The sequence below is a fragment of the Aethalodelphis obliquidens genome, unplaced genomic scaffold (genome assembly GCF_003676395.1).
Source record: "Aethalodelphis obliquidens isolate GAN/ISIS:26980383/991018 unplaced genomic scaffold, ASM367639v1 scaffold38, whole genome shotgun sequence".
Classification (NCBI taxonomy): Eukaryota; Metazoa; Chordata; class Mammalia; order Artiodactyla; family Delphinidae; genus Aethalodelphis; species Aethalodelphis obliquidens.
In genome coordinates this window covers 16,802,712-16,818,300 of record NW_020837982.1, presented here as the reverse complement: position 1 = coordinate 16,818,300, position 15,589 = coordinate 16,802,712, and the positions used below count along the sequence as shown (strand labels likewise).

Below are 15,589 nucleotides of genomic sequence, written 5' to 3'. Positions count from 1 at the left end.
GTGGTGGACACCAGCAAGCACAGCAGCCTGTCCTTCCTCTCCCACAGCCTCCAGACGCCCCTTAAAGCCACCCCAGGACGTCTCTCAAAGCCTTTGCGCTCCTGGGCTTACTTAGTTCAGGCTGTGGATTATTGCCTCCTCTCCCCGCTGGCTTCCTGCGCAGTTCCCACCCTTCCAAGCCTGAGGGACCTTCCTGAGACACAAGGGCAACAAGTTACCCCCGTCTCTGAAGGCTTGAGAGGCTCCCGGCGCCCACGGGGGTCCTAGCTGGCACCCCCCAGCCCTCCGCGCGGTTTTGCAGACGCCTCCTGCTCTCCTTGGCACCTGCAGTATATCCTTCGCGCAGGATGGTGGACCTCGTGTGTGTCTGACTCCTAGGCTTGGCTCTCCCTAGAAGCCTCCCCTCCCTCCATTAAAATGCTACGCTTATTTCTAAAACCAGCTCAAAAACCTATGTCTCACTACCGCTTTTCCAGTTTTCACCCTTAGGGTAATGTGTGTTCGTAAGACGCGCGTGCACGGGTTGAATGTTTTTTAAGTGGCAAGAGCCGAGCCCGTTCCCACGCTGGGACGGAGGGAGGTTTCGCCGCTGGTGAGACGGAGCACAGCTGGAGGAGTCCCGAGGGAGAGGGGACGGAGGAAGGAGACTGAGGAGGGGGGTCGGAGCGTAGGGGGCTGGAGAGGCTCGTGCAGGGAGAGCAGACGGCACCGCCCCCCAGGGCCAGAAGCAGCTACGGTGTGTGCACACTTGCCGCGCGCCCAGGCTCTGCAGGGTTTCAAGGGCGTGATCGCACGTGATGCGCAGAACCGCCGTCTGGGGCCTCCGTCGCTCCACCTTCCAGAGGAGCAACCGGAAGCTCACGACGGCGGACTCTTCGCTCGGGACCACCCGGCAGAGGGGCGGAGGGGCGGAGGGGCGGCGGAGCGGCGGGAAAGTCCCCAAACGGCTGGCGCGCACTGGACCTGCGCACGCGCGCTGGGGCTCGCTTTGCCCCTGTGACCCAGAATTCCACGGCCTCGGAAGAGACCATGGGCTCTGCAGGAGGGGGGAGTCCGGGGGCGGCGCCTGCACCATTAAACGGGCTGGAAGTTCCGTTGAGTCTTTTGCCATAATCCCCCTCCCTTCTGTGAGGGGTGGAATGTTCCGACTGCTTAAGAGGCTGGGACGGCTGTTGTTGGGCCTTTCCAGCGTAGGTGTCGGGCGGCTGGTGGTGAGTTCGTCTAGGCCAGTCCGCGGGCAGCAAAGGCGAGAGAGCCAGAGCTTTTCTTTTTCTTTTTTTTTTGCGGTACGCGGGCCTCTCACCGCTGTGGCCTCTCCCGTTGCGGAGCACAGGCTCCGGACGCACAGGCTCAGCGGCCATGGCTCACGGGCCCAGCCGCTCCGCGGCATGTGGGATCTTCCCGGACCGGGGCACGAACCCGCGTCCCCCGCATCGGCAGGCGGACTCTCAACCACTGCGCCACCAGGGAAGCCCCAGAACTTTTCTGATTTTTCGAACGATGTCCTCGGGGAGCCTAACTGGAGGGCGGCGGGCGGCTGCGTCCACGCGGGCCTCAGGGCGGGCGCCGTGGCCTTGTGTCCGAGTTTGGGGACCGAGGCCCGAGGACCGCGTGCGTCTTCGTCCGGCCGGGCAGCCGCCGTCTCGGGACCCCTGACCCCGGGCTCGCCGCCGGGAGTGAGCACCCCCCGAGAGAACTAGGTAAGCGGGGCTGCCTGCACCCTAGGGCGCGGAGCGACGTTCGTAGTGAGGCCGCAAGGGAGGCTTGTTCGGCTATCCTGATGATTCCGTAGCAAGTGCCCTCAGACGCGAGGACTGACGATTTCTAAGCCCATCCGACCGCAGTCGCTGACACCTGATGCTTTACGTTACTGTAGCTGCCCGAGTCTGCCCTAATGCACGCCCTAATCTTTGTTTCAGAGGGTAGACACACTCGCTTTTGGAGACGGGAGCAGCATCCCAACCCGAGGTTAAGAGCCAGTCTGGGTAAGGATTAATACGTATTGTAACTTAGCCGTGTCGGTCTTGCAACCTTAAATGCACTGATAACTGCCTGGTGTCTTATCCCTGTTGTCGCTTTCATGCATTTGACGTAATTATGCGCTGCCTCGTTGCATAACTGCAACGGTTAGGAGGTTGCGGCCCCTAGTTATGTCTAAGCCGCATCTGTATTGAGAAACGGATGCCTTACGGCGGTTTTAGCCGAAGCCCAGGTCTCTGGGGGCGGTACTGTGGTGAGATGCTTGGCTGCTCTGATGAAATCACTAATAGGAAGTGCCGTCAGAAGCGATAACTGACGAAACCAGTTCCTGGCTGACTGCAGTCACGCGTCCTCACCAGTAGCTGGTGCCCAGGAGTAAGTTGGGCTGGACTGTGACCCATAATCTGTCTTCACCCAGGTTGCAAGCTAGTGAAGGGTGGCCAGCGCGTGATCACCGTATGGGAGCCCGAGCATCGGCCTGCTCCGAGGTAAGCTAGCTTTGGGCTCTGGAGAAGTTCGTGGTTGAGGAGGCCTAGCTGTTGATTCATGTGAAGTTTCTGCTGGACCGGATACAGGTCCGGCTGACCTAATACTTTGTGGTGGTGCAGCCCTTGAGCATTATTGAGAAAATATCTGAGAATGATTTCGGTTCGTGATGTCTGGACCAGACGGCAGAGTGAGCCCAGGAGTTCCTTTTGATGTCGTGGCTGTACAGTCCTGAGCAAACTGCTTATCTGCTCTGAGATGGACAGCCTTGGGTCTGTTTGCGATAACGTGACTTGAACGGAGGTTAAGACGATGGGAACTGCCTCCAGTTCCTTTTGGCATCTGCTGTCTGTCCGTGGGTGCCTCATTCATCCCGCCAAGCTTTGAGCACCGAAGAGTGGGATCTGCACAGCAGAGTTCTAAAGCGGGCGGCAGTGGCAGCAGTACCCCAGCCCAAGAAGATGTAAGGTCTGGTCTACACAATGACCACCCCCACGGTAGAATGGATAAGCAGCTAGTTTTGTTGAAATGGATTTGCAGAAAAGGATATCAAATGATGAAATCACCTAAAAAAGCTGGAATTACCGGCAGATTGTGTGGTGGTGAACCTACGGTTTTCTGAAGATATCTTTTAGGCTGTGAATGACTGTTCTTAGAGTATAAAGTAAGATTAACTGATACTTAATTTCCTTGCAGGCTGTGCTGCGGCAGGGGCAGAATTTGAAGTCCAAAGGAACAAGGGCAGCCATCAGCTTGGGCCCTGAAAACCTGGGCCTCCCGCATTTGGTGTAGAAACACCTTGTGCTCAGTATCAGAGGGACATTCTTACCAATGAGAGCCAAGAAATGGACTTTCTGGGACCGCGTGGACTGGCATTTCTGGTGTCACTAAGTTCATGAGGTTTCTTGTATCGTCCCTTAACCAAAAGGAGCTTTTGTACTTTTAAATATTGTATAAGTGTGTTCTTGGGTGAGCGCCTGAGGTTTTTGAACTGGAAACTTCCTGAAATTTGTATCTCCATGCAGTTAACCATCAACAATGTAATAAAAGTATGGTCTTTGGTATTGGTTCTTACAAATGTGTATTTGAAGAAAAAGTCCAGTTTGATCACTGCTGACAAATATTAGCGGTCCAGGTATTAGTACTTGTCACCTTCCCTTTAGGTAGGTCTAAGCTGTTCTTCCCTCTTGAGACTTGGGGCAAAAATCGCAAAGCATTTAAGGCATCTGTAACATGTGAGTCCAGTCCCTGCCCCTCTGGGCTCTGTCTGCCCTTTTGCATAGCCTCCCTGTAGCTCCTGAAGCCCTACCCCACACCTGCCCAGACAGCAGCAGGCAAGGTCCCACTGTCTGGCTCTTCACCCACCCCCATCTTGCCACCTTCCGACGTACCTGGCCTGAGGCTGGAGGCATGTCAGGCTGTGCTTCCCTAGCCCTCTGCTGTTTGCCCGAGGGGCTCTGTCTGGTTCACCAACACTGGGCACCCAGAATGATTTTCTCTAGCTCAAGAATGATTGGTTCCCAATCTCCCTGGACTTGCTAATTGTGCCTGAAAGGGATGACTTTTTAACCCGTAGGCCTTGGGTAAGGGGAAGGTAGGGTGAAAACCTTGGCTTTCTCCCCTTGGGAACCTCCGGTTTATTTTTTTCCCCTTCTCCCAGTTGTCTTGCTTTGTGGTCCTGGGTTTTCGGGAATGTGCTCAAAGTAGCAAGGATTACTTTGGGGACTCCATGGGGAGGGATTTTATGGGAAAAGGGTCCTTATGAAAGGAAGCAAGGCTCACTCTGGCCTGTACCCTAGGAACACCGACGCATGTGGAGTTCCACTAGGTGGAGATGCTGTGCGGTTTCTGAGTGGCATGCACTGTGCCCCAGACTTCTAGGATGTCCTAATATTGAAGGGTATGGGGGTGGCTGGTCCCGTGGCCTCTGAGGTTGGGCTGAAGGGTGAGCCTTGAAAATGGAGGCTGAGGCCGGGAAGTTGCTCCCAAGGAGCCTGGGCGCCACAAGGAAGAGGCAGACCCCCCTCAGTCCAGATGGGGATGAGGCTCCTGGGGTCTCCAGCAGCCAGTCCCCACCCCAACCGTCAGCCAGGAGCTGAGATTCCGACCTGCCTTGATCAGGGGCACATCCAGCATCTGGATATCTAATTCAGGACTGGAAAATCCCGGGTTAGATGCAGAGCCCCCACTACACTTCCTTTTCTGGGGGGGAAAGCTCTGACCGCTCACATCAACTCAAGCCTCCAGCATCCCCAGCCCCTACACGGCACCCACAAGTTGGGAAGCTGAGGGTTGGTTCCTCTTGAGCCAGGGATGACTGCTGAGGAGCCAAAAGGCAGATGTGGATTGACGAGGGGGTGATGGAGAGGACCAGAGAGGAATTACAGTCCTTTCCTAGATGCTACCATCTGGCTTCCTGGGTCGGGGGGAGGTGCTGCCAGGCCCATTCTGGATGGTGGCCCGCTACCCCGCTGGGAACGCCCGCCCTGCCTCAGCCATCCTACCCCAGCAGGACTCCCTGGAGAGGCCCCCACCTCCCTGTCACGTCTGAGATGCACCTGTAGTCTCCCTGGCCTCCTGGTCCCCTCCAGGGTCCTCCTGGCCCACAGTCTCGTCCCGGGCCTCGTCCCCACTGCCCGGGCCCTCGCCCAGCTCCAGGATGGTGGGCAGGTGACCCTGCTTGGGGGAGCGCTTGCGCAGGCTGAGCAGGAAGGGCTGGGGCAGTGAAAAGATGTCCACGTTGTTGCCCAGGTCGATCCACGTGACGCTGGGGAACTTACTGGGGTCCTTCAGGGCGTCGGTGAGGTCGCGCAGCAGGGCCCGCGTCAGCCGGTTGCCGTTGAGGGCCAGTGTGGTCAGCCGGGGCAGCGTGCTCAGTGCGGGCAGCAGCTGTAGGGCCATGTCGTCCGTGAGGCCCGTGAAGCCCAGCTCCACGCTATCCACCTGCTCCCCGCAGCGCTGCAGGTAGCCGGTCACCCGCTCCAGGTCACGGGGGGTCAGCGGGATGCCAGACAGGTCCACCGTGTTGTCCGGAGGGCTCCCGGCCAGGACTGCCTTGAGGCTGAAGGGGAGACGAGACAGCAGGGTTCAAGCGGGTGGGGCAGGCTTTTCTCCGGAGGCAGCCTCCGCTCAGCCCTCTGCCCGCGGGGCAGAGACCAGGGGCCCCGGTCCCCTTGCACTGCCCACATCTCAGCCTGGCTGCCCAGCGGGCAGAGCCTGGGGATCACAGGGCAAGGCCCAAGTGTTTCTGCAGTGACTAAGGGGACATTCTGGGGCCAACGCCGGGGTCTGCACTGGACTCCTTCCTTCCTTCCTTTTTTTTTTTTTTTTTATTTTTTATTTTGGCTGCACCGGGTCTTAGTTGCGGCACGCAGGATCTTTAGTTGCGGCAGGCGGGCTTCGTCCCTCATGCGACCTTTAGTTAGTTCCTTAACCTCTGCGCCTCTGTTATTTGCCTGAGAAATGAAGCCAACTGGGTACCACAGGGTTGTCATGTGAAATAATAAACGCAGTCAGAACGGCGCCCTGTGCAGGAGGGCGGCGAACGGCTGAGCTCCCTGCTCCCCCACGAGTGCCACAGATCTCGGAAGCCCCTGCTTCAAGACCATCTTCTCCACCAGACAGAGGGTCCTTGGGGGGCCCTCGGGACGGCAGGCGGGTGAGGGCGCAGGGGCCCGAGCCTGGTGTGGGCTGCTGTCCACCCCCTTCCACTCCCTACCGCCCGCCACCCCTTGCTCTTTTTTCTCACCCGCTCCCTTGCTCGGGGGCCCAGATCTCCCAGCTTCCAGATACCCCAGGCGAGCCCCGAGGCTCCAACCCTGGGAAGGACAGGGAGTTAGAGGGGGCGCAGCACCTGTTACCATCAGCAGCCCTGGGATCACAGCTTGGGCTTCCTTGTCGGCCTCTTAGGAGAAAAAACAGGCCAAGGGAAGAGCTCGGTAAGAGTCCCAGCGCAGGGAACACAAGTGCAAAGGCCCTGAGGCTGGTAGAGCTCAGCGTGTCTGTGAACCAGCAGGAAGGCCAGTGTGTGGGCGGGGGCGGGCGGGGGACCATCACTTGGGCCTGAGTGGGTTTCAGTCAGCGGGACGGGGAGGCGTCCGAGCAGAGTAAGGCTTCGGAACGAAGAATGGACTGAGCGCCCTGTGTGCCGGGGAGACAGGAGGCCCCTGGGTCCCAGCAGAGCGTACCCTCCTGCATTTCCCTCCTCCAGAACTAGCGCACAAGCAGACAGAACTGCCCTGTCCCTGCATTTGGTCCCTGCCCTCAGCCCACCTGGCACCCCCTTTGGTGACTTCCTCCACCAGGGAAGGGCCCTTGAGGATCCATCTCCTCTCCTGCCCTGGGGGGCGGGGGGTGGTGTCCAGGAGAAGGGAAGGGGGCCCAGAGCTCTTCTGCTCAGCGAGGAGGCTGGCCTTCCCCTGCCGTCTGTGGGGCCTGGAGGAGCCTGCGCGCCAGCAGGGCCCTGCCAGAGCCTCGGGACCCCAGCCGCTCCGCTCTGTGATTTGCAGCAGTTCCCCTCTGCTTCTTTCTGCGGTGCTGTTCTGGCTCCCAGGTCCTGTGTCCCAGTGTCCCCTCTGCCCCCAGGGTGCAGGAGGCCACACGAGCCCTGAGGGTCCTCACTGCTGTACGCCAGGGACAAGGCTGGGGTCTGGGTCCCCCTGGGAGACATCAGGAGGGCTGGGGGGAGGGAGGTGGTGGGGCGGGTGCCCGCATTCAGGGCACCAGGATCAGAAACCCCTCTTGTCCCCCTCCCCCAGCATCAGAACGGGCGCGCACCCCCAGATCCCACCACACAGAGCGGGGCCCAGCCGCCAGCATCTCCCAGGGCTCCTGCCCATCTGGAATGCCCACCCTGCCTGCCACTTTCCCCCGGCCCCCAGCCCTTCACTTCACCTTCTCCAAGCAGCTCTTGCCCTCCCCCCACGCCCCGGGACGGAGTGCTGTTCCCCAACAACTGGCCCAGCACAGCTGGCTTTGAGCTGCCCTTGTAGGAGGCGGCTGGGTGGCGGTGGAGGAGACCCGCCTCGGGTGACCGCGACTCACCAGGCCTGTGGCTTCCTCTTCACCAGCCCGCGGCGGCGCCTCCACTGGGAATGGGGGCTGAGGTGGTAGGTCAGCTGCCGGCACAGCTTCTCCATGGCGCCCAGCGCGTCGCCCTCCTGCAGAGGAAGCCACAGGTCCCTGAGTGGATGGAGCAGGCAGGGAGCCCAGGCCCCCACCTCCAGCTTCCTGCCTCTGTGGGACCAGCATGGACCCCAGGCTGAGCTGGGGAGGCCTGCTGTGCAGGCCCAAGGTGGCCGCCCTGAACAGGGAGCAGGGGTTGCAAACTCATCTGCACGATGGTTTTAGTTTCTGTGAATTCGTTGCTATCACTGAAAAACCTGAGATTTCTATAGACATCTGGATTCCAGGTGATCTGACAGTTGACCCCTTAGCCAGGGTCGCCACAGTCCCTGCCGCTCCCCGATGCCCAGGGCCACCTTATCATGCTCACTCGCTCGCCTGACAGATACCCGCTGGGTACCTCCTAGGTGCCGGGCACTTGCTCTAGAAGCTGGGGATTCAACCACAAGCAAACGTCCTTGCTCGCGTATTCCACTCAGCAAAGGGGACGGTGAAATACTTTACCACATCTCTTCTGCCCACGTCAACGGTGGGAAAATAAAAGAATGAGGCGCCAAGTGGTTCCGGCCCAGTTCATTCATCTTCGTTACCTGTCTGGCCCATCAGCATCTGACCTTGAGACCCTGGGTATTATGGCCTGAATTGTGTCCCTCCGCCAAGTTCTTAAATTGAAGTCCTAATCCCCAATACCTCAGAATGTGGCTGTCTTTGGAAATTGGGCCGCTAAAGAGTAATGAAGGTAAAATGAGATCACTGCGGGGGGCCCTAATCCTATGCGACTGGTGTCCTCATGAGACGAGATCAGGACACAGACATGTACAGAGGGGAGACCATATGAGCACACAGGGAGAAGACGGCCGTCTACACGCCAAGGAGAGACGCCTCGGAAGAAACCAACCCTGCTGACGCCTTGATCTCGGACTTCCAGCCTCCAGAACTGTGAGGAGATACATTTCTGTTGTTTAAGTGGTAGTTTTGTCGGCAGCCCCAGCAAACAAATACGCTGGGTTAAAGGGTGCAGCAGAGAGATTTCAGAGGCTCCAACTCTGTCTCAAGGGGAGTCGATTAAACGAAGAGTCCCCGACGCCTGGGAGACTGAGTGGCCCAGAGCGTGTGCTCCCACCAGATGGTCCAGTGCCAAGGGCCAAGGCCAGGAAGTACCAGGCAGGATGCAAACCCCCTTGCAGACAGCAACGCGATGTGGTGAGGGGGCCAGTGCCCAGCAGGGCGCCTGGCACAGAGTGGCTGCCCAGTAAAGGCTGGCTTGATTATTACCATTATCATCATCACGCTGTTAGTGCTGTCCCCCCCACCTCTCATCTGCTGTTTGGCCCTCCAAGGTTTCAGGTTACCTGTGGTCAACCTCGGTCCGAAAATATTAAGTGGAAACTTCCAGAAATAAACTCAGACGTGTACAATTGTGCGTCATTCTGAGCAGCGTGATGAAGTTGCCTGCTGTCCTGCTCCTTCCCGCCTGGGACATAAATCATCCCTTTGTACAGCGCATTATCGCTGTGTATGTTACCTGCCCTTTAGTATAGGAGAAACAGTGTTCTTAGGGTTTGGTGCTCTCTGCGGTTTCAGACATCCCATGAAGGTCTTGGAACGTATCCCAAGGGTCACGGTGCCGGCCGGGGTGAAGGCCAACTTTGGAGGCCAAAGGGAGAAGGGGAGGGGCTGGCACACCTCGAGCTGAGGGTCTGCACCCAGGACCCCTGCATGCTGGAATCACCCAGAGCTTTAGACAACACTGCTGCCTGGGCCACCCTGCAGCGATGGGTGGGCAGCTCGGGCACGGGGACTTTTAAAAGCTCCCCCGGTGATTCCCCTGTGCTGCCAGGCGGACACACTTGAAAGACAAGAAGGACCAGCGGGTGGGGTGTGGTGGTCTGCCCGGCATCACCCCTGCGACCACCCGGGACAGAACGTGGTCAGTCTCCCACAGCACCCGTTCCAAAGCCGAAGAATGAGCTCCTGGCCCTAAACCTAACCTCCCGCAGGGCTTCCAAAATCGGGGGCCACGTACTCTCCCTCCGCCCTCCAGGCCCGGAAGGAAGAAACAGGAAAAGAGGCGGCAAAGCAGCCGCCGCAGTGCGCCGACACTACCACCAGGGGGCAGCCGCGCGCAGGGCGAGGCCCCCAACCTGAGCCTGTTTCCTCATCTACTAAACAGGGACAGAAGATGTGGTCACTTAACAGCGGACCTGAGACCAAACGTGAGCCAATGTCCTCGGAAGTGAGAGCCCCTCCGCTTGTCTGGACTAAAGAAACACAGCTAACCTTTACCGAGTTATATTACCTACTATACGCTGGGCACTAACTCATAGCCATCCCATGAAACAGGGGCCCCTACAATCCCGCTTGACAAATGCGGGAACCGAGGCACCAAGAAGTGGAGGGGGTGGCAGGCCACTCGACGTGTAGGATGGCGTCAGGATCCAAACCCCGCAGCCGCTCTGAGCCTGGGCTCTGCTCTGCCCTTGAGGGATGAGTCTTTTGCAAAGGTTGGTTCAAGTAGCTTCTATCGTTTGCAAACCAGAAAAGCCTCAAGCAAGCCCACCTACGTTTTCCCAACCCCATCACTGTCGGAAGCCCCCTCCAGGCCTCCTCCTGCAGGAAGAGGACTAAGCAGGAGTCGCCCAGCGTGGAGGACGAGGAAGGAAGGGGAGGAAGGAGGCGAAGGAGGAGGATGCTGGCCCCTCTCCTCTTATTCGGAAAGCCGCGGGGCCCAGCAGCGCTTTTGTGGGACCACACCCCACTCCCAAGCCACAGCTGACCGGTCCAGAGGCGGACCCTGGGGGAGTCCCGACTTGGGACAAGACTCTTCGGGGGCTGAACACTGACAAGTCAACTCAGGAGCCCCGGGCAGCCATGAGGTGTGGGTACGGGGGGCAGGGAGTGAGGCTGGGTGGAGCAGAGGGAGGGGGGCACGTGTCTGTGCTGTTTGGGGTTCTAGTGCCTCTTTCAAGCTTGGCTGCCACCGGGAAGGATAAGTCCTCTTCCTGGCTCGAGGCAGGCCGCGGAGGCTTCTGTTGCTTGCAACAGAGAAGGCTGCAAGGCAGGCCGCGGAATCTACAGCTTTCCCTCCCACCCGTGGAGAAGAAAGGAGGGGGAGGGGCTGTGGCGCAAGTCGGGTACACTGGGCACCGGCCCAGCGCCGCTGACCGCGGGCCTCGGAGAAGACCCTGCCTGAGGGACTCACTGACCCATTGGGAGAGAGGCCCGCGGCAGACCTGCAGGGCCCTCTGGGCCGGGTCACCGTGTCCCTCCGACTCCCCTGCCGTCTTCAACCCCCCACCCCAAGAAGTGTAGCAAGCACAGCCCCGACCGCTCTGCACCCACGGCTTCCTCACTCAGTCATCAGACATGACTGCCCTGTCTACTGCACCTGGACGCCGCTCCAGATCCGGAGACTGTGCTGCGTTGTTTGTTCACTCCCCACCCCGCTCTCTGTGCTGGGAAGGCTGAGCTCTCACAGGCGGCACCACCCGGCCCTCCTGCTCCTGGCTGTCAGTGCGACTCAGCTAACGGGAGGGAGGTCAGAGGGCAGGAGAGAAAGGCCCAGGATTAACTCTTCTCACTCTCGCCCTGCTTTAGCCAGCCTCCAAGTCGGCCCCCACGGACGCTGGCCTCCTGGCAGGGTACAGCCTCCTTCCACACTGCGTTAGGGCTGACTGGGTGATCAATACGCTACGGCAGCAGGGACAGTATGCGACGTCTGAGGCTGGCTCATAGGAGACACTGTGCTTCTCCCTTGCTCTCGGGGATCACCCCCTCTGGGGCGAGCCAGCTGCCCTGATGTGAGGAAGCTCAAGCAGTCCTGTGGACCCGCCACGGGGCTCGGAGCTAAGGCTTCCCACCAGCAGCCATGCTACCCTGCCAGTCCCCGTCGAGCCACCAGGACTCGCAGCCTGGGCCAGTGTCCTGAGCCCCTGACTAGAACCGCCCGCCTGTGCTGCTCCTGAATTCCTGACCTGCAGAGGTGGATCAATGGTGAATGTCTGTTGTTTTAAGCCACCATGCTTTGGGGTGACTTGCTATGCAGCAATAGAAAATACAGTAAAATATAAAAGAAGAAAAAACACACAAGGTGGCTCTGGGAGAGCTCCTCAACAAATCACTGAGCATACACCCTCATTTTAGTGTCTGCTGGTGGGAAGCCTGACGGTGGACACGATGGAACAGACGTGCTGGGTGGGAAGGAAGGAGTCCCTAAAACTTCCCGCGACATGATCCGCGCTGACAGGGGGATTTGTTCTGGGTGATTTAGGGACACCTAGGCGGAAATGTCCAGGAGTGGGGAGACTTTTGAGTCTAAAGCCAGGCTGCAGATACAGACTTGGGATTCATCAATACGCAGTCAGGGGCGGGATGGGGTTTTGCTTCTTCCCCCTTCTGCGGGCAGGCACAGACCCAGCCCTGTCTAGGGTCTCGGCCCACACCCTGCTGGGGTAGAGGAGGGGGTTTCTGGTAGGTTGAGAAAACAGACAGGACTCATTCGAGGCGGTCGTCTTAGCAGTGGGAAGGATTCTGTGTCTTGTGGATGCTTCCCCAGGAGCTGGACCAGAAATGGCTACTTTCTTCGTCCCCTCTCACAGCTAAGGGAGACCCCGCCCCCCGCCTTTTGTCTACAACCTCCCGGCACACACTTGGGCTGATCTGAAATTCTCAGATGAAAGAGGTCCGAGCAGCAAGGCCTGGCTAGCCCTGAGCCAGCTCACATGGGTGTGCGTGTGTGTGTGTGTGTGTGTGTGTGCAGAGGCCGCCCCCATCATCAGCTTGGGGACCTCAGAGCCAGGATCTCCCACCCATGCCTCAACCCCAGCTGGGAGAGTCCTTCCAGAGGGCCTCTCCTGCCACGTGGCCTTGGGTACGCGGAGGGGACTGGCCAGGCCCTAGGCCTCCAGCGGGGTGGACCCCACTCTGGCTGCCTCTGGAAATCTGGGTTGGCGATCAGCCTGTTGATTTCCAAGACTCTGAGTCCACAGGGGCTGGGCCTGAGGCCGCGACATTCTTGCTTCTGTGTCCCACAACTGACCTGCTAAGTCTGAGCACCCTGCCTGGCACGTGGTCAGCGCCCACAGACTGGTTACACCTCAGCTCCTGGGCACGAGGCTCTCGGCCGTGCCGGGCACACGCCCATGCTTCCTGTAAATCACCTCACTGAGCACTGGAGACAGCTTTACAGGGGAGGGCATGGCTGTGTCCACATTCGAGTTGAGGAAAACGAAGTTCAGCTAATTAAGTGACCTGAGAAGGTTACACCTGTGCGATGGACGGAATGTTTGTCCCCCCTCCGCCCCCAGTTTATATGCTGAACCCAAATCCCAACGTGATGGTGTCTGGAGGGAGGGCCTTTGGGAGATGATTAGGATTGGATGAGGCCACGAGGGTTATCGGAAGAGACCAGAGAGCTAGCTCACCTCCTTTCTGCCACGTGAGGCCACAAGGAGAAGGTGGCCGCCTGCAAACCACAAACAGCGTCCTCCCCAGAACCTGCCCGGGCTGGCGCCCTGGTCTCAGCCTCCAGCCTCCAGAACCGTGAGAGATGAGTGTCTGTTGTTTATTAGCCACCCAGTCAGTGGTAATTGGATGTAGGATCCTGAGCAAAACCACCTATGAATGGCCTTCTAGCCCTCCCCAGTGCAGGACCCCTTGGCCTCAGCCCACAGCCCCTTAGCCCTGCCCTGCTTCCTGGGGTCGACATGGGCAGTTGGCCACCTGCAGACCCGCCTGCGTGGAGGGAGGGGGGCACTGGAACTGCCCCCAAACAGGCCCCTCCTCCCCAGCCCAGCCCGGGCCTTGTGAGCCCCACGGAGCACTGATGGCCCAGAGATCCAGCACCTGAGCGCTGGCCTGCCCTGCCCAGCAGTGGGGCCCAAATGCTGGGGTTCTCACCTGGGCCGTAACCTTTCTCAGATCGCTTCATCACCTGTATTTCGTCTTCCTCAACTCTAAGATGGGCATAAAAAACAGTCCTCTCCTATTGAGCTGCTCTGAGTGCCCTGTCATCTGTCACTCCTCTCACCTGTGGGCAACTAAATCCATGCTCTGGAAAGGGCAGGGATCTGGCACCCACAAGGCCTCCTACGGCCTGGTCTCAGCTCCCCAGGAGAGCCAGGTATACCCTGAATGAGAAGCGGGCGGTTCCAGCTGCAGCCGGTCCCCTGTGGCTCCTGCACCAGCTTCTCGACCCCAGGCCTCGGGGCTCCCAGTCTGCCGACACTCATTACCGTCACACGTCTGAGCCCAGCACCCCTGCCTCTTGCTGTATCCCTCCACCAACCCACCCCACACCTGCCCCGACGGGCTCCCAGCCTTCCATGGCCAGCCCCCCACCTTGAAGTCTTGACACCAGGCAGTCCAGAGAGAAGCCAGAGAGAAGGCCCTAGACAAAGCCCCAGATGGAGGTACCACCCCAGAGCAAGGTTCCAGCCCTGGGCGCCCGGGCCAGGTGCGGCGTGGGCTTGGGAACCGCCTCTCGCCCTGATCCTAGGTCCTGCTGTGAAGTGGAGGCCGCCCCAGGCACTCCTCCATCCTGCTCTGGCTTCCTGCCCCTTCCTTCCTGCTGCAAGGAAGTGCATCTCTTGGAAGCTGCTGGAAATTGAGGGATGGGAGAGAAGAAACCAAAACAGAGAGAAAAGCCCAAGTGTGGAGCTGCCCTGCCCTGGCCCTTCTGTCCCTGCCTGGGTCCCAGCCTGGACTGTGGAGCCAGAGGGAAGAGGGGCAGATCCCCCAGACCCAGAGGGGCTGGGCAGCGCCCGTGGAGCCTGGAGAGCCTCGGAGCCAGGCAGGAAGTGGACAGGAGTGAAGTGGGTGGGTATAAAATGACACTTGGCCTCAGAGAGGAGGACACGTGGGCGTAGCGGGAACTGCAGCAAACAGAGCGGCATGTAGGGCCACGGCTACATTTGCTTACACAGCGCCTTTGTGCAAAGAAGACAAAGCCCATCTCTAGGTGGACACAGTCTTGCACCCGTGCCCCCGGCTGGTGGGCAGAGAGAGGGCTGGACCAAGCTGTCTCCTGTCTCCCCGACCCCTGCCACCTCTGTGTACACATCTTTGTGCAGGGTACAGCCTACACAACCGTACCTGGCGGCTCTGACCCCATGTAACAGGGGTGGCTACTCAGCTCCAGGCCTGTAGAAATGAGGAGCTTCCCATTTTTCAAGAGCAGCTAATATGGGGATTGTGTGAAATACTCTGAGGTTTACATGTTGGCAATGAATCCAGATTTACTGCAGCCCATGGGCCAAACGAGGCCAGCGCTGATGGTGCTGGTACGCAGCCTCCGCCGTGAATGCTGGGCCTCAGGGCAGGGTGACCTGCCCGCCTCGGGCACCGGGCTGCTCCGCCCAGGAAGCTCCCCCCTTACACCCTGGCGCTCGCTGGCTCAGACCACGGCCACCCTACCGGCTTGGGACAGTGGATGTAGCGTGCCAGGCTGATGATGAGGTCGTGTGTGATGGGGTCCACCAGGTTCCTGAAGCTGGCGTAGCGGTACAGGACGTCGTCCAGCGAGGTCGACTCCATGCCTAGGTCCTGCAAGAGGGAAGGATGCCCAGAGGTCAGCAAGGCCCCACCTTACCCTGGAGCCCCGCCCAACATGCCCAGAGTACCCCCTGGCCAGGGAGGAGACCCCTCCAAAGAGGTTTCCCATCCCACACGGAAGCATTTACAGAAATTCGCCCGGGGGCCAGACAAGCCCCTGCAGAGGCGGCCCTCCCCAGATAGCCCCCCAGCCTTTGCCTCTCCAGTTCCCCCGAGGATGAAGCCAAGGGTTGTGGGCCACAGCGCTGGTGGCTGCTTCTCCACGAAATTTGGAAACGGCGTGATAGTAAAACTCCCGTGCTTTGTGACAGGACCACGTACTGAACTGATATTTATTTGCTTTCTTTTTGCTTCTGAGGTCATTTTTATTGCTCCTTCTGTTAAGGACCCCGCCTTGGTGTTCCTTTGTCTTGGGGGGCTGGGTCTCTGAGTTGTGGGGTTAAAAGGA

The 15,589-nt window shown here is 59.2% G+C and overlaps 1 protein-coding gene, 1 long non-coding RNA gene and 3 other non-coding genes across 6 annotated transcripts in view; 4 read left to right on the top strand and 1 right to left on the bottom strand.

The window, feature by feature from the left end:
• The first annotated feature begins 1,172 nt into the window (after window positions 1-1,172).
• On the top strand, window positions 1,173-3,536 carry LOC113633107 (uncharacterized). Of its 2 annotated transcripts, none has more exons than XR_003438063.1 (4): window positions 1,173-1,211; window positions 1,920-1,985; window positions 2,399-2,468; window positions 3,163-3,530. It is a non-coding gene; the product is annotated as an uncharacterized LOC113633107 (long non-coding RNA). The 2 variants fall into 2 exon arrangements; XR_003438062.1 differs by lacking the exon at window positions 1,173-1,211 and adding an exon at window positions 1,374-1,700 and having other exon boundaries at window positions 3,163-3,536.
• On the top strand, window positions 1,774-1,840 carry LOC113633195 (small nucleolar RNA SNORD49). Its single transcript, XR_003438108.1, has one exon. It is a non-coding gene; the product is annotated as a small nucleolar RNA SNORD49 (small nucleolar RNA).
• LOC113633194 (small nucleolar RNA SNORD49) lies at window positions 2,248-2,318 on the top strand. The gene has a single exon (XR_003438107.1). It is a non-coding gene; the product is annotated as a small nucleolar RNA SNORD49 (small nucleolar RNA).
• On the top strand, window positions 3,018-3,090 carry LOC113633201 (small nucleolar RNA SNORD65). Its single transcript, XR_003438115.1, has one exon. It is a non-coding gene; the product is annotated as a small nucleolar RNA SNORD65 (small nucleolar RNA).
• Window positions 3,537-4,640: 1,104 nt separating the features above from the next.
• The window catches only part of LRRC75A (leucine rich repeat containing 75A), a 34,418-nt gene continuing 23,469 nt past the window's right edge, over window positions 4,641-15,589 (bottom strand). The window contains exons 2-4 of the mRNA XM_027131115.1: window positions 15,004-15,132; window positions 7,510-7,625; window positions 4,641-5,527 (exon numbers count right to left, since the gene is read on the bottom strand). Of these exons, the coding sequence (XP_026986916.1) occupies window positions 5,008-5,527; window positions 7,510-7,625; window positions 15,004-15,132 (765 nt within the window). The 3' untranslated portion in view covers window positions 4,641-5,007. The remainder of the gene's footprint in view (window positions 5,528-7,509; window positions 7,626-15,003; window positions 15,133-15,589) is intronic.